Below are 22,093 nucleotides of genomic sequence, written 5' to 3'. Positions count from 1 at the left end.
AGACACTCCTGGAGAGTAGTGCACACCCTCCCATTTGGGCTCGCGCTGCTGCCGTTAAGGCGGGAACCGGCGCGATCGCCATTCCAGCGCGAACCTCACCAACCACCGTGCGCGCGGATCCAGAGGCTCGCGCTGGCGGCCTGAGCGAGCTCGCGCCGAGCCCGGATACTGCGCCTGCGCCGCGGCAGAGGCTCGTCTCTACCGGGTCCGCTCTCCTCCGACACCCCAGCAACGCCGACTCCTCACCCCTTTGAGCCGCTTGACCAGGGCACTCTTCTGCCCGCTCTTGGCTAGGCCTCGCTGCTCCAGTGCGGCCTTCAGGTCGGTCACCCGCAGCGCCTGAAGAGGCTTCCCGTCCAGAGTCACCTCCTCCAGCTCCGCCATCTTGCGTGAGGTACTCGGGTCCGTCCCGACGGCTTCGGGCATCTTCGGTAATTTCCGCCAACGCCCTTCGAACGTACCGAGATGACCCCGCCCACTGCCATACTCTACCCCTCGATTACCACTCAGAACTCCCCGGCTTCCTCCGGATGTCCTCGGATATTTCCGTCTCCACATCGGCACCAATCAATTCTTTCCATCCGCCCTGCAGCTCCCCCTATTCTCGCCCTGCTTTCAGGCTCGGTTTTCTTCGTCTTGCCGAAGCTTTGAATCGAATATATTCGGAAGCCCTCGACTCTGGTATAACCATAATCGGAGATGTTCGTTTATCTCCGGACCTAGAGATGAGGCGCTGGGGCGCTTGGGTGTTTGGGGCGGGTCCGAGGCCGGAAGTGCGTGGGCTGCCGGGCTGGCCCAGCTTAGGGTTTTCAGGAAATTTGGAAGCTGCAGCGTTAGTTGGAGTCTAAGGACGCCTGACAATCTTCGGGTGCCCTCCGAGAGAAAAGGGGAGGTAAGCGGGGTGGAAGTACTTCTATGGGCCGGGTCAGACTCGGTGTTTGCGGACTATCTTAATAGGGCAAGCCACCTACTCCTTAACGCAAACAGCTTCTGCCCTCTGTCCTCTGAATCCCAGCCACTCCCATCTTAGGCTTTTTTTTTGGTGGGGCCTGTGGAGGGGGGCGGAATCGGAATAGCAAGCTCCGTGGCCTCCAAAGTGGGGAAGAGGCAGGCAGCGCCGTGTCTTCGGACCCAGACTATGAACTGATTTATGACGCTCAACTTGAGTTTGAGTTTGCGTTTGCCTTGGAAGCCGTGTGGCAAGATTCTGGGAAAATTCTCCGTTTCTCCGAAGAAGAGAGTAAGTTCCCTTGGAGGAACTGCTTCCTGTAGGGCAAGAACTGAAAAATGCAAGCGCCCTGAACTTTTTTGGTACTTGAACTCATATTGTTTAGGGGCTTCTTTCTTTGTCACTAGCAATCCTCCAACTTGATGCAGAAGAAACACAAACAGTAAAATAGGTCACAGACAAATGGTTTAGAGATTTAAGAGATATGTTAGAGATTTAAGAGACTGAAAACTATTGAAGTCAAATAGGCTGATCTTTCCGTTGCATTCATGAGGCAAAATTAATGTCAAGGCGCCGGGCGCGGTGGCTCATGCCTATAAGCACTTTGGGAGGCCGAGGCAGGCGGATCACTTGAGGTCAGGAATGGGAGACCAATCTGGCCAATATGGTGAAACCCGGTCTCTAGTAAAAATACAAACAAATTAGCCGGGCGTATGCCTATATTCCCAGCTGCTCGGGAGGCTGAGGCAGGAGAATTGCTTGAACCCGGGAAGCGGAGGTTGAAGTGAGCTGAGATCACGCCATTGCACTCCAGCCTGGGCAACAGAGCAAGACTCCGTCTCAAAAATAAATAAATAAATAAATAAATAAATAAATAGCAAGCCACCAATAGATGCCATACTAAAAAAAAAAAAATTTTTTTTGTCACTCCGCTCTGGGTCACTCCACTCTGAACCAGGCTAGAGTGCAGTGGTGTGATCAGGGCTCACTGCAGCCTCAACCTCCCGGGCTCAGGTGATCCTCCTACCTCAGCCTTCTAAGTAGCTAGGACTACAGTTAGGCACCTCTACGCCCAACGAGTTTTTAAATTTTTTATAGAGATGAGGTTTTGCCATGTTGCCCAGGCTGGTCTTGAACAACTGGATTCAAGCTATCCTCTTGCCTCGGCCTCCCAAAATGCTGAGATTACTTTGGAAGTGCAAGAGCCACTGTGTCTGGCCCATACTAAATATTAAGGGCAATTGTTTAAAAACATGGATTGTCATGAAGTAGTGTAACAGTTGTTAGATCTCTAAGCCAACAAACCAACTGGACTCTTTTTAAAGTCTCAAACACCCGGGCTTCTGGTTCTTTTACTGCATTACCTTATTTTGAGCAAGGCTCTTACTCTGCTCTTTTTCTGGTGCTTTACGGGAAATGTAAGGAGGTAACAAATGTTATGAAGTTCTTGGCATATTTCAGAGGCTTATATGCACATTGAAACCTCTTTCATCATAAATAATTTTTTTTCTTTCTTCCCCCACTGTTGATAGCTACAAAACAACTAGCATCAGCCTTGACTAGCTGCACGTACTAGATTTTAAAATGTATGCTTTTTCGTTTTGGAGAAGATGTGATGGACCAACATTAATCATTGTTTTTTTCTTTACCCAGCCTGGCACATAGAAGTAAGAGGGAGAGAGTGAGCAAGAAATATATTGGTTATTTTTAGGTTCTTTATAAGAAAGATGGAGGGTGACAGTGGGTAGGGAAGAATGGGTTTGAAAAAGGCAGGCAAATAGGAAACGAAGTTATTTTTGGTGACTTCTCTAAGGTAGTTGGATAATCTAAATAAAAGACTTTATTAATTTTGGGTCTTTGAATTCATAAAAAGTAATTTTCTCTGTAGATGCTAATTGAGTGTGGTAAGATGTCTTGTTGCTTGAAAGTTGTATTTTCGTTGCTCTACCTGGAGAGCGTATAACAGTGCTTTTATGTTTCAGGATGCCACTGGAGTCATCCTCTTCAATGCCGCTATCCTTCCCATCTCTCTTACCCTCAGTACCACACAATACTAACCCTTCCCCTCCTCCGATGTCTTACATCACCTCCCAGGAGATGAAGTGTATTCTTCACTGGTTTGCCAATTGGTCAGGTCCCCAGCGTGAACGTTTCCTAGAGGACCTGGTAGCTAAGGCAGTGCCAGAAAAATTACAGCCATTGCTGGATAGTCTGGAGCAGCTTAGTGTGTCTGGGGCAGACCGACCACCTTCTATCTTTGAGTGTCAGCTACATCTTTGGGATCAGTGGTTTCGAGGCTGGGCTGAGCAGGAGCGCAATGAATTTGTCAGACAGCTGGAGTTCAGTGAGCCAGACTTCGTGGCAAAGTTTTACCAAGCAGTGGCTGCTACAGCTGGTAAGGACTGATAGGCATTCAGACCAAAGAAGATAACCATAGCTGATGGAGCCAAGGCCATGACTCTCTACAATGATAATTCAAATGTGTCATCTAAAGCTCTGGAACTGGTATTCAGACCAGCTGACTGAACTCACTGACCAGTATAGGCATGGTTATTTCAACAGTAATAGCATGTCAACTGGACTCCTATTTGTAAATATTATCAATCTAAGCAATCCCGCTTATCAGTCTACTAGTTTGCTTCTTTCCAAGAGATGTCAAATCCTCAAGAATTTGATGGCTTCTTCTGCAGCTATAACCAAAAAGAACCTACACATTATAACTCAGGCCCACTGCTGGCTCATGAAGTGTGTAAAGTAGAACCCTCCTTCCCCAGAAATAAGACAGGACAATAAAAGGTGGCATTTTTGTAATTTACCTGGATTCCATTGGCTGGTTTTACCACTCCTATCAGATTCTAGTGTAATTGTGTGATACCCAAACCATTAGTTTTCCCAGTGATGATTTAATAAAATTATGAAAAATCAGGAGAGGGAGATAATTAGTTGCTTCTTTCTCCACACTGAATCCAAATCACAATGACCTTTTTTTTTTTTTTTTTTAAGAGATGAGTTGTCGCTCAAGTTTGGAGTGCAGTGGCATGATCATCAGTGAGTGTGAGATCACTGTAACCTCAAATTCTAGGCTCAAGTAATCTTTCTGCCTCAGTGTCCTGAGTATTCAGGACTACAGCCACGCACCACAATATTTTAAAATTATTTTGTAGATATGGGGGTCTTGCTACGTTTTCTAGTCTGGTCTTGAATTGCTGGCCTCAAGCAATCCATTCTCCCCTTGGCCTCCCAAAATGCTGGGATTACAGGCATGAACCATCATACCTGGCCTTTTTCTAAGGCATATGCATGTGATACTCTTGGAACTGGTAGCAGGTGTTCCTATTCTGTAAGTTTGCTTCATAACAATATTAAAACAGGTGACAATTTACAGGTTGAACAGTTTATTTTTGTACCAAAATAAAGAATGGATCTTTAAAACTGTAAAACTTCACCCTTTTTTTCTTTGCCAGGCTATATAAAATTGATAGCCGGGAAAAGGCATTCCAAAGAAAGTAGAACTTAAGTATACACAATAGATTTTCCATCCAGTTGTCTCCCAAGAAATGATTCTCTTTCTTACACCCTGTCATGTTCTGGGCAACATCACACCTCCCTTATTCCTCTAACTGGGACCCTTGTGCCGTGGAGCTCTGGTGAATGGTAAGAGGGAGATGGTCTCACAGGAAGAGTGGCTCTTTTCTGGTAGGCTGTGGTTCCCAGTACACCCACAAAGATTAGCAGCATTAGGCAGAGTCCCACGGACAGCCTTAGGTGGGTCATGGAGGGATTATGGTCCGAAGTAACCAGCAACCTAGGAACATAGAAGGTAATATTTGGCTTGGAATAATGCCTAGGCTTAGTAGATAAAGGGGCATTACCTTTTGTGTGGTTTTTTTTTTTTTTTTTTTTGGAGACAATTTCTTGGTCTGTTGCCCAGGCTGGAGTGCAGTGGTGTGATCTTGGCTCACTGTAACCTCCGCCTCCCAGGCTCAAGCGATTCTCCTACCTCAACCTTCCAAGTAGCTGGGACTACAGGCGCATGCCGGGCCACCACATCTGGCTAAGGGGCTTTGCCCTTAAAGATAGAGCTCATTGGCCGGGCGCGGTGGCTCAAGCCTGTAATCCCAGCACTTTGGGAGGCCGAGACGGGCAGATCACGAGGTCAGGAGATCGAGACCATCCTGGCTAACACGATGAAACCCCGTCTCTACTAAAAAAAAAAAAAAAAAAAAAGATAGAGCTCATGAAACCTCACCTCATCCAAGCATTAGGCTAAACAGGAAATCATTAAGAGGGACTACAGAACATGAAAGTCGAAATAAGGTCAAGATCTAAGTCTTCTAGCATCTTAAATTATTGGAAGAAGAGCTAACGGCGGCGAGGGAAGTGGCTTAGGGGAAGAGTCAGTCTATGGTCTTTAGGTAGCTAGGCACAATCCCTAACAGTGCTTAAGAAAGGAAGGGGGCCAGGAGTGGTGGCAGTGGTTCCCAGCACTTTGGGAGGCAGAGGCGGATGGGTTGCTTTAGCTCAGGAGTTTGAGACAAGCCTGGGCAACATGGTGAAACTGTTTCTACCAAAAATACAAAAATTAGCTGGCATGGTGGTGTGCACCTGTAGTCCCAGCTACTTGGGAGGCTGAGGTGGGGGAAATCACTTGAGCCTAGGGAGGTTGAGGCCACAGTGAGCTGACATCACCCCACTGCATTCCAACCTGGGTGACAGTGAGACCCTGTCTCAAAAAAAGAAAAAAAAAAAAAAGGCAGGGGGGTGGAACTAAGATCTGATCCCTGTGTTCTAGAGATGGGGGAATGTGTTATTGTATGGGAGAAGGGAGCCAGGTAGTGACATGACTGGATGATCGTGTTAGTTAGGGATCTTTGTTCTCTGAAACGCAACCCTGTCTAGGACAATATACACATGAGTGAGTGCTTAATAAATTTAATTTCAAACATCTGGACTCCATGGATTTGAAAGAAAAGTACTTGGAATATTATCTTACTTGCTGGGTTGTGTGGTAAAGTTGGCTCCTCCATGATACACTTCTAGGGGTTTTTTCTGGAGAGTCAGAGTCAGGGCCCTGTACAGCATAGCCACTGAAGGCCCTTGGCAGCCAGGAGACTTCCACATATGCACAGTAAACACCAAGCTAGTGGTAATTGATGGGCTGTGGAAATAGCACCTAAATGGACATTTGAATATTTTAATAGAGGTATAGTTCCTGGCAGAGTATGTGTCATGAAACAGGTGCAGGCTTAAGAGTGGGATGAACAAAAGGTCTTCAGAGGAGAGTCGTCAAGTAAAGGACTTAGGGATTCTCCTTGACCCATTGTATAAATACTCAAGCTTTTACCTGCCAGTGCCACCTCTGCTCACCAAAGCGTGCAGTACTGCTTCAGCCAGCCCTTCTTGCTGTTCTTTCCCCAGACAGTGGCCTGGAGGCCCAGCTAATCCTAAAGAGAGCTGGAATAGTGGATCTGGGGTTGAAAGACTCACAGGTGGGGAAGTAACAGCATTGATACCTTCATTAGTCTGACACAGCCGACCCCGGGGACAGAAGAGAAGACCATAGTACCCAGGTATCTGCAAGGAAATATGTAGCAGGATATGGTTTTGCTTTGATTATCTGTTCAAGTCTTCTAAGGAAAATGTATTCTAGGTCAGAGTCTGGACTCAGTGGGTGCTTAGGAAAACTGTATGTACAGCAAAACAGGTTGGACAGTACCACCATACAAGTATTTCCCAACTTCTTTTTGCCAGTATGCTGCAACTATTCCTCTTATGGTACCCACCTGTATAACTTTTCCTGGAAGGCATGGAACCCAAGGTGAGCCCTCCACCTGCACCTTATAAGCTCCCCTCCCTGTGCATTGATGTAAGTAGCAGCGGCCCACGAGCTCTGCTTCCTTGAGGTGTGGGGTAAGAGAAGGATGCCTGGTCTTATCCCCAGGGAGCAGCTGTGAAGTGAGGTTGGCAAAGAAGCAACGGCTCTGGGAATGGTAGATTTCCCCATGGGGATTCTCCACCCCAGCAGGGAATCCATTTTCCTTCTTCCAGCATTCACTCTGAGGGGCAGGTCAGAAGGTAGAATAGTGTTTGTTCTGATGCCTTTGAAGTTGACTCCCTTCCGGAACCACTCAGTTTCATTGTCTGCTCTCTTGTCTACTCACCCCATTGGCTAAGGGCTTGTACATGCGGCAGCCTTCCAGCATGGGGTCTGAGGAGCAGCTTCCCTTGTCCAGATGCAGGTAGTGGCAGCCCAGCCCACTGTGTGGAATGGATGATAGAGTGACACTAGGATCACTGACCGCCGTACAGTCCCCTAACCACTCAGCACACACACCTGCCAGTACAGAAGAAGTCTGAGGAGCCAGTCCCACATGTGGTCACCAAGCCAAATTCCGGGCCAGATCCTGCTTGAGAGATGAGAAGGAAAGAGAGCCCTCAACAAATGAAGCCCAAACATCCTTCCGCACCAGCTATCCTCATAGCTTTGATTATACATCAGCAACAGAAACCCCTCCAGCCTCCCACTTCCCCCAGAGCTGACTTGGGTCGTGAGTGCCTCTCTGCAGATCTGCCTTATTTCTCACCCTGGCCCCACAACAGCTCCTCTGCAGCGCTGTGGTTGACCTGGTACCAGCCTGAGTCTTCGAAGGCAGCGAGGGTGATTGGGTCGAGTCGAGTGCGCTGGGCTCCATCAAAGGTAGCAGTCATTAAAGAACCCTGGAGTAGTCTGGCCTCCCAGTGTGAGGACAAAAGGCCCTCCTGGAGGAGGTGGCAGATGGCTGGTTGTTACCTGGCTACTCCTTTCTTCCATTACCCCAAGGTGTTCTCATTCTCACCTCTTCTTCCAAGGGAACACCCGGTGAAGCCCCCGGCACTCCTAAGTGTTTGGCCAGGCTGAAGCTAACAGCTGGGGTGGTGAGAAGCAGTTGTCCCCACTCATCTTGCCTTGTCACTTGTTGCCTTGTAGAACAGTTCTCTCTAACTGAGTGCACAAAGGGAAGAAGGCAATACGAGGAGAGGAAAACTTAGGAAGGGTGAAGTGAAATTAGAAGGAAGGAGGTTATGAGATAGTGAATTCCCTCTGGTTGATCGTGGGAAGTCCTTAACCTCATTCCTCTCATTTACCGCTGAATCCTGAGGGGCAGTCTTGCCATTTCTTGAAGAGCTGTTCAGAGAAACCTAAGGCATGTAGCAATTCATGTAGTGTGGCCTAAGGACAAATGACAGCCCAGTAAGGGGGCCAAATTTGCAGCAGGATTGACCAAACACTCTATACCCCTCTGCCCAATCAGCTCTTCCTAGAGCTTGAGGCACCTTCTATTCCATCCTCTGTGGGTTCTTTGACTTTATGGGAAACTGAGTAACCTGGCCCCCTACCCTGCAACCTGTTTGCTTCTCCCTATTCATCATGCAGCAGTCACCATGACGATGTCACTGTGGCTGAGGCTGGGGCTGGTGAGATGTTGGGCACAGTAGACAATGGTGCCGGCGAGAGGCCTGTCTTCTGAGTCCAGCTGGCAGCAGGCAGCATAGGCTATGACAGAGGGCTGTGGATGGGCCAGGACAGGGTAGGGCCAGAAAGAAGAAAAGTAGGGTATCACAAATGAAAGAAATCCTCTGAAAATGGAGGACCAGGGGACTCTGCAAAACTCTGCAGGAGTGGTATTGAGGGATGGCTATGGGTGGGAGTAGCCTTTACCCAAACATTACTAACATTCCCTAAGTTATCCCAAATAAGCACAACTTAATAAAAACTGCTTTTGGCTGGGCGTGGTGGCTCACGCCTGTAATCTTGACACTTTGGGAAGCCAAAGCGGGCAGATTGCTTGAGCCCAACAGTTTGAGACACAGCCTGGGCAACATGACAAAACCCCGTCTCTACAAAAAAATACAAAAAGTTAGCCGGACATGGTGGTGCACGCCTGTAATCCTAGCTACTCGGGAGGCTGAGATGGGAGGATCACCTGAGCCCAGGAGGTCAAGGCTGCAGTGAGCTGTGATTGGGCCACTGTACTCCAGCCTCAGCAACAGAGTGAGACTCTGTCTCAAAACAAAAGCAAAGCAAAACAAAGCAAAACAAAAAACTGCTTTTATGCTCCCTAACCCCCCTCATGAGATTTAAGATTGAGAGAGGCAGCGGGGAAAGGAGATTTGATTTGAACCTCACCTCTTGGTGGCACTTGGAAGTGTGAGCAACCCGCACATACAGAAGAAAATCAGTGTTTTGGACCCCAGGCCCATCTGGCTGGACCAGTTGTGGGGGACCCTGCTCTGGCCACAAGGTGTAACCACGAAGATGGGCGTCAGGAATCTGGCCGGGAGTGAAATGTTGCATTAGCAGATGGGCTGGGACAGTAGGAAATTGGGTATGAGGAGTAGGGGAGAATGAGTCTGTTTGGTCTGTCTTAGTGTAATCTAGGCAGCTGGCTGGAATACAGAGTTCTGCCCCTTCACCCCCAGTCTCTGAATTACTAAATTTTAGCAGAGAGAGGAGCTCAGGAATCTACATTGTTAAGAAGCACACTAAGTAACTCTGATGCTGGTGGTCTTGGAATGGTCATGGCAGGCTGCAGATCTCCAGATCCTTGAGACTGAGAAGTGAGCCTGCTCAGGATCCTGTCTTCCGTCCCCTTCTTCCTGGTGTACTTATTTCTGGCTTTCCTCTCTTTACTATCTGCGTATCCCCCCCCACCCTTATTTTTTTCAAGATTTCAGTGTTGTTGACTCAATCTCACCTTTGCCCCCAGGCAACTCTCTCCTTTGTACTCTGGGTTCAAGAGGCTGCACCTATAAGAGTGAATATCTGTAGGTGAGCTGAGGACATTTCTAGGTATCCCTGAAGAAGAAGTACATACATTGTCAATGACATGAACTCACCTGTGGTAGTTTGGGGTATCTGGGTCTCCCCAGACAGCATGGCAATACCGTGCAGGGTCTCGACTCAGAAGTAGGGGTCCTTGCACTGGAGGGACTTGACAAGAGGTCAGTTTCCCTCCATATCTTGGAATTCCAGTACTTTTTCTGGGTTGATCTTCCTCCCCTGGACCTCTCTGCTCCTCAACCCTCCCTAACACCTCTGTTCCCTCACTCACCTGCTAGAACAGCCTGGATTCGCTGAGTGGCCTCTCTCACTGCGGCCAGGGCTCGGGATACCCCTCTCGTCCCTTCCCCCTCAGGATCCCAAGCTCCATCTGATATATGATCTCCTAGATAGCAGGTTTGGATTCGTAGGGGTTGAGGATCACCGGAGCTAGGGAGGGTGAGGGAGGAAGAGCGAGATTTTGGGGGGAGTTGGGAGAAAGGGGGCCTGAGAAGGCTCACAGACTTCTGTGTCTCATCATGTAGACATCGGCTTGCAGCAACCCTGAGGACTAGTGGTGGCAGCAGCAGCAGCAGCAACAGCATCTCCCTTCTGTGTCTCTCCGTAGATACAGCCTGGATCCTGTCTTCCGTCCCCTTGTTCCCTGGCTCACTGTTTCTGGCTTTCCTCTCTTTACTGTTTTTCACCATGTACCCCCCACCACTCTTGCTTATTTTTTCAAGATTTGAATGTTGTTGACTCAGTCTACAGTTCCCTGCCAGGAGGTCGGATATGAACCACCCTCTTCCAGAGGGGCCAGAGGTGGAGTGCTGGGGGAGGGGAAGTGTTATTCTGAGGCCTCAACTGACCTTTCCAAAGAGGAGCCTGCCTTATCCATGATGAAACTCTTTCCTTGTTTTTTGTTTGTTTGTTTTGTAGAGATGGAGTCTTGCTATGTTGTCCAAGCTGGTCTTAAACTCCTGGCCTCAAGTGATCCTCCTGCTTTGGCCTCCCAAAGTGCTGAGATTACAGGTGTGAGCCACTATGCCTGGCTGGGAACTCTTTCCTAATCCTTTCCATCCCTCGTCCTATTTCTTTTGCCTTTCTGAGTAGAAAACCTTGGAACCTTCACAGAACTAGAAAATTGGTGTCACTGGCCGGGCACGGTGGCTCACGCCTGTAATCCCAGCACTTTGGGAGGCCGAGGTGGGTGGATCATGAGGTCAGGAGATCAAGACCACGGTGAAACCCCGTCTCTACTAAAAATACAAAAAATTAGCCGGGCGTGGTGACGGGTGCCTGTAGTCCCAGCTACCTAGGAGGCTGAGGCAGGAGAATGGCTTGAACCCGGGAGGCAGAGCTTGCAGTGAGCCAAAATTGTGCCACTGCACTCCAGCCTGGGCGACAGAGCAAGACTACGTCTCAAAAAAAAAAAAAAAAGAAAAGAAAATTGGTGTCACCGTAACAGGGGAACTGGGGGACAGAGATATTCTTTGCTTTGTAGTTGCCTGCTGGTCTCCCTGGACGTGGGCAAACAAGACTTCTGCACTTCACTAGCCCCAGTTTCAGAACTGGGTGGCCTCTAACTAAACTACAAGACTTCTAGGATCTCCTACATCTATGTAGGGCTCTTAGTGGGTGCTCAACAAATACATGTTAGTTGACTGACACTTCCTCTAAGAGGCTGTTGTGTTAGGTCTGTTAGGTTTCACAGAAGCTGCTTTTAGGTGTGCAGAGGAGGGAAAAGAAAACTCTTTTTTTTTTTGAGACTGAGTTTCGCTCTTCTCGCCCAGGCTGGAGTGCAATGGCGCAATCTTGGGTCACCACAAACTCTGCCTCCTGGGTTCAAGCGATTCTCCTGCCTCAGCCTCTGAAGTAGCTGGGATTACAGGCGCCCGCCACCAAACCCAGCTAAGTTTTTTTGTATTTTTAGTAGAGATGGGGTTTCACCATGTTGGCCAGTCTGGTCTCGAACTCCTGACCTCAGGTGATCCACCTGCCTCGGCCTCCCAAAGTGCTGGGATTATAGGTGTGAGCCACCGCGCCTGACCAAGAAACTCTTAAAATGGACATTAATGTTCAAAGATGTTCTTAAGGAACTCTGTTTTCTTTGTTCATGCTGTGTTTTCACATCCTGTTTCCCTTGCTTGGATACTGCCCCCTCCCCTGCCTGCCTGGCTAATTCCTACCTTTCTGGTAATTACCCCTGGAAGCCTTTCTTAATACCCCCAGCCCAAATTCCACACCTGTCACAGTGGGTGGGGAACCACCTCACAGGAGGGGTCTCCCCTCCCAGCTCCTAACAGAACACTGTCATCCTCTGTTATAATTGTTGGCTTAGCAGCTCTCCCTCCACATCCTGAAGTCCTTGAAGGTAAGCCTGTTTCCTGTTGGTCTTTGTGTCCACACCACTCAGCACAGCCCTTCGGGCCTGGTCTTCAGTGCGTGGATGAAAACAAAGAACCTAACCCCATTATTTAACTTTTGAAGAAACATTTGTTTTAAGGCAGTATACTTTAATAGCTAATTGGTGACCAACATGGATTAGAGTTTAGAGTAGGGCTGCTGACTTCCCAAGGATTTTATACTTTCACATGCCAGAACTGTGGTTGAAACTACTGATTACAAGGGAGACACCTGTTGGGGCTCAGAAACTGTAGCCCAAAATACAGCATTGACATGCTGAACTGAAGAAGAAGCCTTAAGGTCTTCCTGACCATCCTGCCTTTCCCCCTTAAACACACACCCACACCCCTCATCTCTCCCAAAGCACAGGCCCTATCTGCCTAAGATCCAGACCCAATAAGTAAAGCAGTTTTTTTCTTCTTCCCTAAGACCAAGAATGTAACCACACCTGAGCAGGCCTTTTCACTGTTAGAACTGTTTACAAGTTAATCTCTGTTCCCAGATCCATTCATTCTCCTTAGTAATCATTTATTGCCCCTCAACAGAATTCCTGTTTTTCACCCCTCCTATAACCTGTTTTGCTAGGATCCAAGGCACCATTCTTTCTGTAACCTCAAGACCATATATAAGCTTCTGTATTTCATGGGGGTGGGGTTAGGTCTTCATTCTGAAGGTTCTCATATGTACATGTTAAATAAATGTGTATGCCTTTGGAGAATTGCTTGAACCCAGGAGGCGGAGGTTGCGGTGAGCCAGGATGGCGCCATTCTACTCCAGCCTGGGCAACAAGAGCAAAACTCTGTTTCTAAATAAATAAATAAATAAATGTGTATGCCTTTTCTCCTATTACTCTGTCTCATGTCTGATTTTTCAGTGACCCTCCAGGGGCCCAGGGCCTTGGCTTTCACACATCCAAACTCTGGAGGCAAACCCACTCTGCCACTTTTTATCTATATAAATGTATATGTAACTTTGACCAAGTGCCCCAGTTTTCCCATGTGTAAAATAGGGGTGACTGTACTTTTGGGGTTGTTATTGAGAAGTAAGTGAATATTTATAAAGCACTGAGAACAGTGTATGGTTTATGGTAAATACTAAGTCAAGTAAAAAAATACGTATTATACACAGTGGCGTGGCTCATGCCTGTAATCCCAGCACTTTGGGAGGCTGAGGTGGGATGATCACTTGAGTCCAGGAGTTTCAGGCCATCCTGGGCAACATAGGGAGACCCTTCATCTCTTAAAAAAGGAAAAGGAAAAGAAAAAAAGAATACATATTATATACACTGTCAATGCAGAGGAGACCTGTTCTTTTATTATTTACTTAGATTTATTATTATTCTATTTTATTTTTCTAAGACATGGTCTTGCTCTGTCCCCAAGCTGGAGTGCAGTGGCTCAATCACAGCTCACTGCAGCCACAACCTCCTGGGATCAAGCAGTCCTCCCACCCCAGCCTCCAGAGTAGCTGGGACTGGAGGTGTGCACCACAGCGACCAGCTAATTTTTGTATTTTTTGTAGAGACACAGTTTCGCCATGTTGCCCAGGCTGGTCTTGAACTCCTGAGCGCAAGTGATCTGCCCACCTTAGCCTCCCAAAGTGCTGGGATCACAGGCGTGAGTCACCATGCCTGTCATATTTTAAAAATTTATTTTTATTTTCATTTATTTTTGATATAGAGTCTTACTCTGTGACCCTTGCTGAAGTTCAGTGGCATGATCATAGCTCACTGCAGTCTTGAACTCCTGGGCTCAAGCCCTCCTCCTACCTCAACCTCCTGTAGGTGTGTGCTGCCATGCCTGGCTAATTTTTAAATTTTCTGTAGATCATAGCTCACTGCAGTCTCAAACTCCTGGGCTCAAGCTGTCCTCCTACCTCAGCCTCCTGCAGGTGTGTGCTGCCATGCCTGGCTAATTTTTAAATTTTTTGTAGAGACAGGATCTTGCTGTGTTTCCCAAGCTGGTCTTGAACTCCTGGCCTGAAGTGATCCCCCAAAGCACTGGGATTACAGATATGAGCCACTATAGTTGGCCTGTTCTTTTATTATCACCATGTGTACAAATCTTTTTTTTTTTTTTTTTTGAGATGGAGTCTCACTCTATCGTCCAGGCTGGAGTGCAGTGGCGCGATCATGTGTACAAATCTTTAGAAGACTCTTGTTTTTTTCCCTAAGGCAAACCTAGTCTTTTTCTCCAAATGTCTGGTCTTTTTTCCCCTAGATTTCTTAGGTTTTTCTGGCCTAAGTCTGCAGCTCCTAATGCTCTGCTGCTCCCCTGTGGCCATACTGAGACAGGGTGTGCTCTGGCCACGATATGGGCTGATCTTAACTTCATACATGCGGGTGGAAGAACTTCATGCATTTTAATAAATCCTTCCTGTCCTTTTAAAATTTAGATTTTTAATTTTTTGAGACAGGGTCTCACTTTGTCACCCATGCTGCTATGCAGTGGTGCGATCACGGCTCACTGCAGCCTCAACCTGGGCTCAAGCAATTCTCCCGCCTCAGTCTCCCAAGTAACTAGGACCACAGGTACATGCCACCATGCCCAGCTAATTTTTAACCTTTCTTCTCTTTACACTGCAAATTCTTCTTCATCTTTCAAGATCCAACCCTGAGGTTATCTGCCAGTTGAGACTTCTTTGCTCCCCCAGGTAGAGAGAGTTCTCAAATCTTCTGTTCTCCAATAGCATTTCTTTCACATCGTTGAAGGAGCTCTCTTATTATGTTATCCTGACATTTATTTTTGTATTTTTTTCCCTGCTAGATGGTGGGCAGGGGCTGAGTCCTATTTGTCTCTGCCTCTTTAAAGAGGTATGAAGTAGTTGCAGGGCAATAATGGAGGTAAGAAAATGAAGCTGAGGAAGGAACAAGGAGGTAAGGAGAGAGTGAGAATAATATTCATTTTATGGGGCACAGCTTTGTGCCAACACGTTGTTCCAAGCACTTTATTTTATTTTATTGATTGATTGATTGAGACGGAGTCTTGCTCTGTCACCCAGGCTGGAGTGCAGTGGCATGATCCCGGCTCACTGCAACCTCTGCCTCATGAGTTCAAGTGATTCTCCAGCCTCAGCCCCCCAAGTAGCTGGGATTACAGGCATATGCCACCACACCTAGCTAACTTTAGTATTTTTAGTAGAGATGGGATTTTGCCATATTGCTCAGGCTCAAACTCCTGAGGTCTCCCCAAAGTGCTGGGATTACAGGCATGAGCCCCTGTGCCTGACCCAAGCACTTTATACTCATATAATTCTTTCAGCCACCTCATGAGGTAGGCATTATTATTATCCCAATTTTACAATCAAGGCACAGCAAAATTAGGCAATGTACATAGGTGGTAAGTGGCAGTATAGGAGTTGAACTGACATAGTTAGGCACCTGAGCCCAGGCTTGAACCCACTGTGTAATCTTGCTTCTCCAGTGTGAAGTGATGAGAGGAAGAGGGTGAGGAGAAAACGTAATGAGGAGAGAATGGGGATAAGGAGAGAGGATGGAAGGATAAGAGAGGATGGGGTTAGACAAAAGAACAGAACTTAGAGAGAATGGGATGAAGGGGAGAAAAAGGGTGTGGTGGTAGGAAATTAGGGATAAGGAGAGAGGATGTTGATGAGTGGAGATGAGAGAAATGTCGGCTGTAGAGAGAGGCTGGTAGGAAAAGAGCTGTCGTCCAGGTGGGGTCATCATTCATATGGATGCTCCCTCTGGCAGGCTGGCCTCTCGGCTCCCTCACCCTCTGTCTCTAACCATCTCCTCCATTCCTCCTAGTGAGCCTCTCCCAGGGCCATACCCAGAGCCTTATCACCACCAGAAACTGCAGCACCTATGAAATAACGGAATCAAACATCCCACGCTGATAGAATCTCCTTTCCTTATGGTGGTTTGCTCAAGCTGGCTCCCAGCAGCTGTTCTATGAAGCTCACTGAGGAACCACAGCCCTTCCCATCTTCACATCTCACCTTCTCTGCCTTAGGTTTCAGGCCCACCACTGCGATCCCCTTTTGTTAATGCCTTCAACTCCTCTCCCCTGTCTGTCCTTTCCATCTCATCTCCCTGGTTAAGTCCCAACTCTAGATGGACCTAACATTTGTCTTCTCTGCATTTGCTCTCAAGCATCTAAGGACCACTGGATAAAATCATCCCAGAGGACATGTCACTCTAAAGTGGTCATCATCAACTTCAGTTGGATGCTCTCAATGAAGAGCATCTCAGCAATGAGCTCCCTCTTCTACTCTCACCAACTAGGATTTTATACTTTCTTTTTTTTTTTTTTTTTTTGAGATGGAGTCTCACTCTGTTGCCCAGGTTGGAGTGCGGTGGCGTGATCTCAGCTCACTGCAAGCTCTGCCTCCTGGGTTCACGTCATTCTCCTGCCTCAGCCTCCCGAGTAGCTGGGACTACAGGCGCCCACCACCATGCCTGGCTAATTTTTTGTATTTTTAGTAGAGACAGGGTTTCACCATGTTAACCAGGATGGTCTCGATCCCTGACCTTGTGATCCGCCCACCTTGGCCTTCCAAAGTGCTGGGATTACAGGTGTGAGCCACTGCGCCCGGCCAGATTTTATAGTTTGAAACCTCCAGCCTCCCCTCCTTCTCAGTGACTTTTGGTTATCTCTTCTTTCATGGTGAAAATAAAAGCCATAAGATAGGAACAGCCCCAGCCTGCTACAAACCTATTTGTATTTGATTCTGTTGCCATCTCCTCTGTTTCTTGCTAAAAGAGAGGAGATGTCTTCTTCCCTTGGAAGGCCAGTTCTCCCTCTGATGCTCTGAATCCCATCTGAGGGAGCTTCTGGCTTCAGCTTCTTCAAGCCTCTCTGCCTCCTCCCAGCATCTTGCCCTGCACCCCCAGCATTCAGTCAGTGAATGAGAAGGACCTACTTGGGAACCTTTGCATATACTTTTCTCTCTGTTGGGAACCCCCACTTTTTGCCAGATGAATTCCTACTCACCATTTAGATATCCACCAATATGTTACCCCTTCAAAGAAGCCTTTCCCAACACTCACATTTAAATCAGGTACCCATGTTAATATTGGCCATCAGTCACCCGTTAACTTTTGCTAGATGACACTGCCCACAATTTGTTTGTGGTCTTATGTTTGTCACTCTCACTAATCTATAAACCGCCAAAGGGCAGGGACTGTTCTCCTTATGTGTCCTGTAGCTTCTATAACAAAATGCTTGGCTTCAAGTAGGTGTTTAGTATGTATTTTTTGAGCAAATGAATGTGGTGAGAAGGCAGGAGGGAGGTGAGGGATGGAAGGGTGAGGATAGAAGATAGAAGGTGAGTAAATGGAGAGTGAGGAGAGGATGATAATGAGGAAAGTATGCAAAAGTGAGGCTGGGGATGGAGAGGAGAAGGGGTGAGGGGAGGACCAAGGAGAAGGGTCTTTGCACTGGACCTGTATAACGCTTCCAGACCCTGAGTAGGCTCCCAGGAGCTCTGTTTCTTGGGACCATGCTGCCTGTGAGGTTAGAAGGCAGGGCTGAAGGGAGGAGCTAGGCTTTATCTTAGGGTGCAGCCCTAACCTCAGATGGTGACAGAGCTGCAGCCAGCAGGGGTTTTGCAAACCGTCCCGATTGCAGCAGGCCAGCAGTCTCGCTGGGGACGAGCGGGTGGGGCCTGAGCTTATCTCCTGAGTACAGTCCTAACCTCAGATGGTGACAAAGCGGGAGCTAGAAGGCGTTTTGCAAACCGTCCCGATTGCAGCAAGGTTGGATAGCCTGGCCAGGGGTGACAGTGCTAGGTGTGGGAGCGGGGCAATAGGGGCTTGGACAGTTTAGGACTCCAGGGTGAAGCTTAGCTCATGGGGCATAGGGGATGGATCCATTCTATGTGTGGCTTGCCTCTACCTACCCCCAGAGCCCTGTTTCTTCTAAAAGGGAAGCAAATCTAAGGGAAAAATCTAGTCTGTCCCTGGACCTAAAATAAATAAATAATAAAAGAGAAGCAAGAGGCTACAGCTCTGTGGCGGGTCTCTCCCTATCAGGAAGCCTGCCCCTTCCCAGGCCCTGAGACCTTTCCACTGCTTTCTGAAGTCAGAACTGATGGCCATTTTGGTAAAGTTAAGTTGCAGCCATTTTCCTCTGAAAACCCCCACCCTCTCCCCTTGGGGAGAATTTCTCACGTGCCACTGCGGTTTTCTGAGGCTAGGCCAGGCCTGGTTATGGAAGCAGCTGACAGAGGCCAACCAGGGGTTCTGTCCAGCTTGGACTACTCCCATTTTGGAGCAGCCCACGCTGAGTCTTGGGAGGAGGGGTCTGCCTGCGGGGGCTGGTGAGGGTGATGGGAAGTGACTGGCCTGTCCGAGAGGAGACGCACAGGCCCTCAGCCGGCCCTGCCTATTGTTGCCTCAGTGTCTCCTGAACAGCCCCCTTCATCCCATAGTCCCCTCACTGGCTTGGAGCAGGGCAGGGGGTGGAGGTGAAGAGGCCCCTTTCCACCCACAACCCCAACCGGGATCTTGCAACACTGGGATGGGGGCCCTGGGGGCCCAGACATGTGGCAATCTGTGTAGAGGGGTGGGGAGGTGTGCACCGAGCAGGGGGGTGGGGGCAGCTTTCACAAGCCACCACCGCTGCTGACTGACCTTGGCAGACTCACCTTGGGCAGCTTCCTCCCTCTGCAGTGTCTCCCCACAGTCTGCCTTCTCCTCTGCAGCTTCCCTGTGGCCTAAGATCCTGTCTCTCAGCTAAGGATTCTCATTCTGCTCCCCAGTTCTGCTCCAGAAAGAAAAGTGGGCCTGAGCTGTGGGTGCTGAAGCAATAGGACTGCTTGTGTGTGCTGTTTGGACCTTGATTTGCTGGTTTTCACCGGTCCTGGTGCATTTCCCCAGGCAGGGTTTGGCTAACTGCCCTTCCCCGGGCTCCTTTCTGTCATCTCCTTCCCCAGTGGTGACAGCCTTACTGTGGTGAAGGTGACAGGAGGACCAAGGGGCAGGGAAGCTGAATCCAGGGGCAGAGAGAACCCTGCTCTCCACCTCCCCCAGCTTCTTAGGTACCATCCTTCTTGACAGAGGGAATGAAAATAGTCATTTGCAACCCCTGGAGCCCCATTCTGGAGGGAAGGTGCATCTTTTTCTTACTTATCCTCTCCTTCCTTCTTTCATTCAGCATCCGCTCCTGGCTTCCTTTTTCTTGGTCACCTTAGGGCTTTTGCATTTACCCTTCCCTCTGTTCACCCTTACACTGAAGACATACCTGCCTCCTTCTCAAATTTTTTCAAGTTTCAGTTGAAATGTCATTTCCTCAGAGAGACCTTTCCTGGCCACCCCAGCTAAAATAGCCTCCCTATCTGTTGGTTTATTTGGTTTCCCCAATGGGCTATTCGAATGGAGTAAGCAGGAAAGTTAATGAAGGTGCTTTATGAAGATGTGAACCAATAGTATCCGGGGAAAGTTCCTGGAGTGGTGAAGTCCCCTGGGCTAGCCCAGTATGGGGGCCTGAGGGCCAGGAATCCTCTGGGAGGGACTGTGGAGAGTGCCGGTCAGCAGGGGGCTCCCATCACTCTCCTCCTGCCAGTCTCACCCGCACCCCCTGAGAAGCTGGTTGATGTAGGGAGGCATCCACCTGGGGACTGTGTAGGGTGATGAAGGGTAGAGAGGGTTCTGGAGGGACAAAGGAAGACATTCAACACACTTGTTTATTGACTTTTTCTTCCTACTCCTGCTGAGAACTTGTCTCATTTCCAGAAAAGATACTCAACAAATACTTGTTGAGTAAGTTATGTTGGCCAAAACCAATTGAGGTCAGATGGAAAGCCTCCTTCAGGAAGTGTGCCCTCTGGCTCTGACTCATCCCCCTGGAATATGATCTGACGCAAAGGATTGGGATGTGTTCAGCTGCTGCACGTCACGCTGGGATCGCAGTGGGGAGATGGGGATGTGACTCCTCCAGACTGGGTACCAGTCAGGAAGGCTCCACTAGGCACCGGCCCTGAGGACCTGACGGGATGAGTGGGGGCCTGAGAGGACATACAGTTCAGAGCTGTGGGAACGAAGCCTGGGCTTGATGCTGAAGCAAGCCAGGTCCCATCACCCAGAACCTTGAAAGTACGTCAAGGGACAGTGGTCTTGAGCTGAGAGGAGGAAATCCGGAGGTTGAGTCATTTACCATGTTCTGTACAAACCTGCCTTATGCAACCTATCCCCCTGGGCTGAAAGGAAGGTGTGAGGATTCTCCCAGGTGCCCACAGAGACTGATACCTTCCCTCCTTCCAAACTCAGGAAGCTCCCATCAGTCCCTACACTGAAGGTTCAGCTCTGTCCCTCCAAACCAGACCTGGGGCACGGGCCTCCAGGACACAGAGGTAGGAGAGATGGTGCCCGAGAGACACAGGGGCAAAGGCAGGAAAAGGACTAAGTCCTGGGCAAGATAGACATGTCACACACAGATGCCCGAGGTGTGGGAGGGCTCTACTGCTGGAGATTTGAAGAAGGGAGAGAGATCTGGGATGATCCAGACACCAGTCTCTTGCCCTCTCAGAAAATTATTCCTTGATGTCTGACTCAGGCTTTCCCAGCACTGGCCTAGGAGAGACTTTAACAAGTCCTTAATCTGTCCCTGGCTCCCTGATACTGTTGAGCACTGTTCTTTACTGAATGTGATTCATGTGACACTCAAACTGAGTATCCGTAAGGAGAGTGTAGCATGGAGCAGAGAGAGAGGTACCATGTATCGAGGCAGCAAAGGGACTCAGTGAGTGTCAGGAGAAGCCTCTTACCCCCTCTGGCCCTCAACTGCTTTATCTATAAAATGTGGCTCACCCTATCTTGCTGGTCTGAGGGCAGAGCCCACCAGATGATCTCTTGAGGTCTCTTCCAGCACATCTTGAGATCTGTGATTTTATGGAGCTAATTTTGGTTCTGCCTCTAAACAATTGTGTGACTCCAGGTAAGTCCCTTCCCCTCTTTGCGGCCTGTTTTCTTACCTACAAAATGAGTTTAGATGAGATCTCCGAGGTCCTTTCAGTTCCAGCAAAATGGAGGAATCATCATAAATATGCTTATTACATGCAAAGTTTTCTTTTTCTATGAATATAATACTACAGAGTGGGTACGAATATTGCTACCATTTTGCAGATGAGGAAACCGAGGCACAGAGAGAAGTAATGGCTGAAGGCTCACAGCTAGTAAGTAGCAGAGTATGATTCAAACTGAGGCTCTTAATTACTGTACCATCTGTCTCTTAGGCTGGAGTCCAATGCCAAAGAAAATGCTGCTTTGAGTGAGGGGTGTCCCTGGCACAGGCAGATTTGTCATCCTCCTTCTCATTACCAGTGTTCTCATACACAAATCCGCTTTCCAGGTCTCTCCCAACTGATTCCTGTCCCATGCACTCAATTCTCAAGCTTTACGGAACTGGAGCCCCAGGGATGAGGGACAAAGGATGAAAATGAGTAGGTGGGAGCAGCATTGGGAGGGTGTCCATCTGGTAGACTGAGGCATCGGAACTGGAGAGAAGAGATGGCAGGCTGGATCAAGGGACCATAAATATGGCAGAGCCATCAGGAATTTTCCCGTGGTCACCTGGGGCAGGAGCTCCCAGACCTATACTTCGAGGTGAGAGAGGGTGGGCCTGGGAGCTGCAGGCCTGGGCATGAAGGACTGTGTGGTGCCAGGATCTCCCTACAAGCTACAGATCTTTGTTAGCAGAGCATACAAAGGTTGCTCCAGGTCCTGCGGGGGGCGGGGATATGCCTTCAGATCACAGAAGCGGGTGATGGGGATGTCAGGGAGAGAAAAGCAGAGTGGCAGATACATGGCCTGGTTGTGTGGCATGTAGGGGGCGGGCTGTGGACAGCATGTCTGTGTTTCCACATGTCCATTTGGGCATGGAAACAAGAGGTGCAGACCTAGCTACATGCATCCTCTGTCCCCAGGGTCCTCCACGACACACACACACACACACACACACACACAGCCAACAGTCCCAACA

General features: G+C 48.6%; 3 protein-coding genes across 12 annotated transcripts in view; 1 reads left to right on the top strand and 2 right to left on the bottom strand.

Annotated features, from left to right (window-relative positions):
- Positions 1-887, bottom strand: part of ACIN1 (apoptotic chromatin condensation inducer 1) — a 37,600-nt gene extending 36,713 nt beyond the window's left edge. For 3 of the 6 annotated variants that reach the window (XM_003901582.5, XM_003901584.5, XM_003901583.5), the window contains exon 1: positions 247-887. In XM_003901582.5, the coding sequence (XP_003901631.1) occupies positions 247-558 (312 nt within the window). In that variant the 5' untranslated portion in view covers positions 559-887. The remainder of the gene's footprint in view (positions 1-246) is intronic. The other 3 variants (XM_017961038.2, XM_009211185.2, XM_021941007.2) reach the window with 2 other exon arrangements.
- C7H14orf119 (chromosome 7 C14orf119 homolog) lies at positions 344-3,874 on the top strand. 5 transcript variants are annotated; one of them, XM_021941015.2, is made up of 2 exons: positions 344-431; positions 2,932-3,764. In XM_021941015.2, exon 2 carries the CDS (start codon positions 2,933-2,935, stop codon positions 3,353-3,355), a length of 423 nt encoding a protein of 140 aa, XP_021796707.1. In that variant the 5' UTR covers positions 344-431; position 2,932; the 3' UTR covers positions 3,356-3,764. The 5 variants fall into 5 exon arrangements, with proteins under 5 accessions (XP_021796707.1, XP_009209446.3, XP_021796704.1 ...); XM_009211182.4 differs by lacking the exon at positions 344-431 and adding an exon at positions 590-681; XM_021941012.2 differs by lacking the exon at positions 344-431 and adding an exon at positions 679-892.
- A 528-nt stretch (positions 3,875-4,402) lies between these two features.
- On the bottom strand, positions 4,403-10,354 carry LMLN2 (leishmanolysin like peptidase 2). The gene is given in 16 exon segments (XM_031668248.1): positions 4,403-4,754; positions 5,943-6,122; positions 6,294-6,523; positions 6,733-7,005; positions 7,111-7,207; positions 7,284-7,353; positions 7,534-7,708; positions 7,786-7,931; positions 8,075-8,159; positions 8,371-8,496; positions 8,732-8,827; positions 8,914-8,989; positions 9,112-9,260; positions 9,685-9,736; positions 9,827-9,911; positions 10,042-10,354. Coding segments are annotated over 16 exon segments (2,361 nt in total). The 3' UTR covers positions 4,403-4,546.
- Positions 10,355-22,093: the final 11,739 nt, after the last annotated feature.

Source organism: Papio anubis, chromosome 7 (genome assembly GCF_008728515.1).
Source record: "Papio anubis isolate 15944 chromosome 7, Panubis1.0, whole genome shotgun sequence".
Lineage (NCBI taxonomy): Eukaryota > Metazoa > Chordata > Mammalia > Primates > Cercopithecidae > Papio > Papio anubis.
The sequence above is the reverse complement of the archived record's forward strand: the minus strand, read 5'-3'. Positions and strand labels throughout refer to the sequence as shown.

Coding starts and splice junctions, on each gene's coding strand:
- C7H14orf119 (XM_021941011.2), top strand. CDS start 1,151: ATGACGCTCAACTTGAGTTTGAGTTTGCGTTTGCCTTGGAAGCCGTGT. Junction 1,312..2,931: donor AAGCGCCCTGAACTTTTTTG/GTACTTGAACTC, acceptor TTTATGTTTCAG/GATGCCACTGGAGTCATCCT.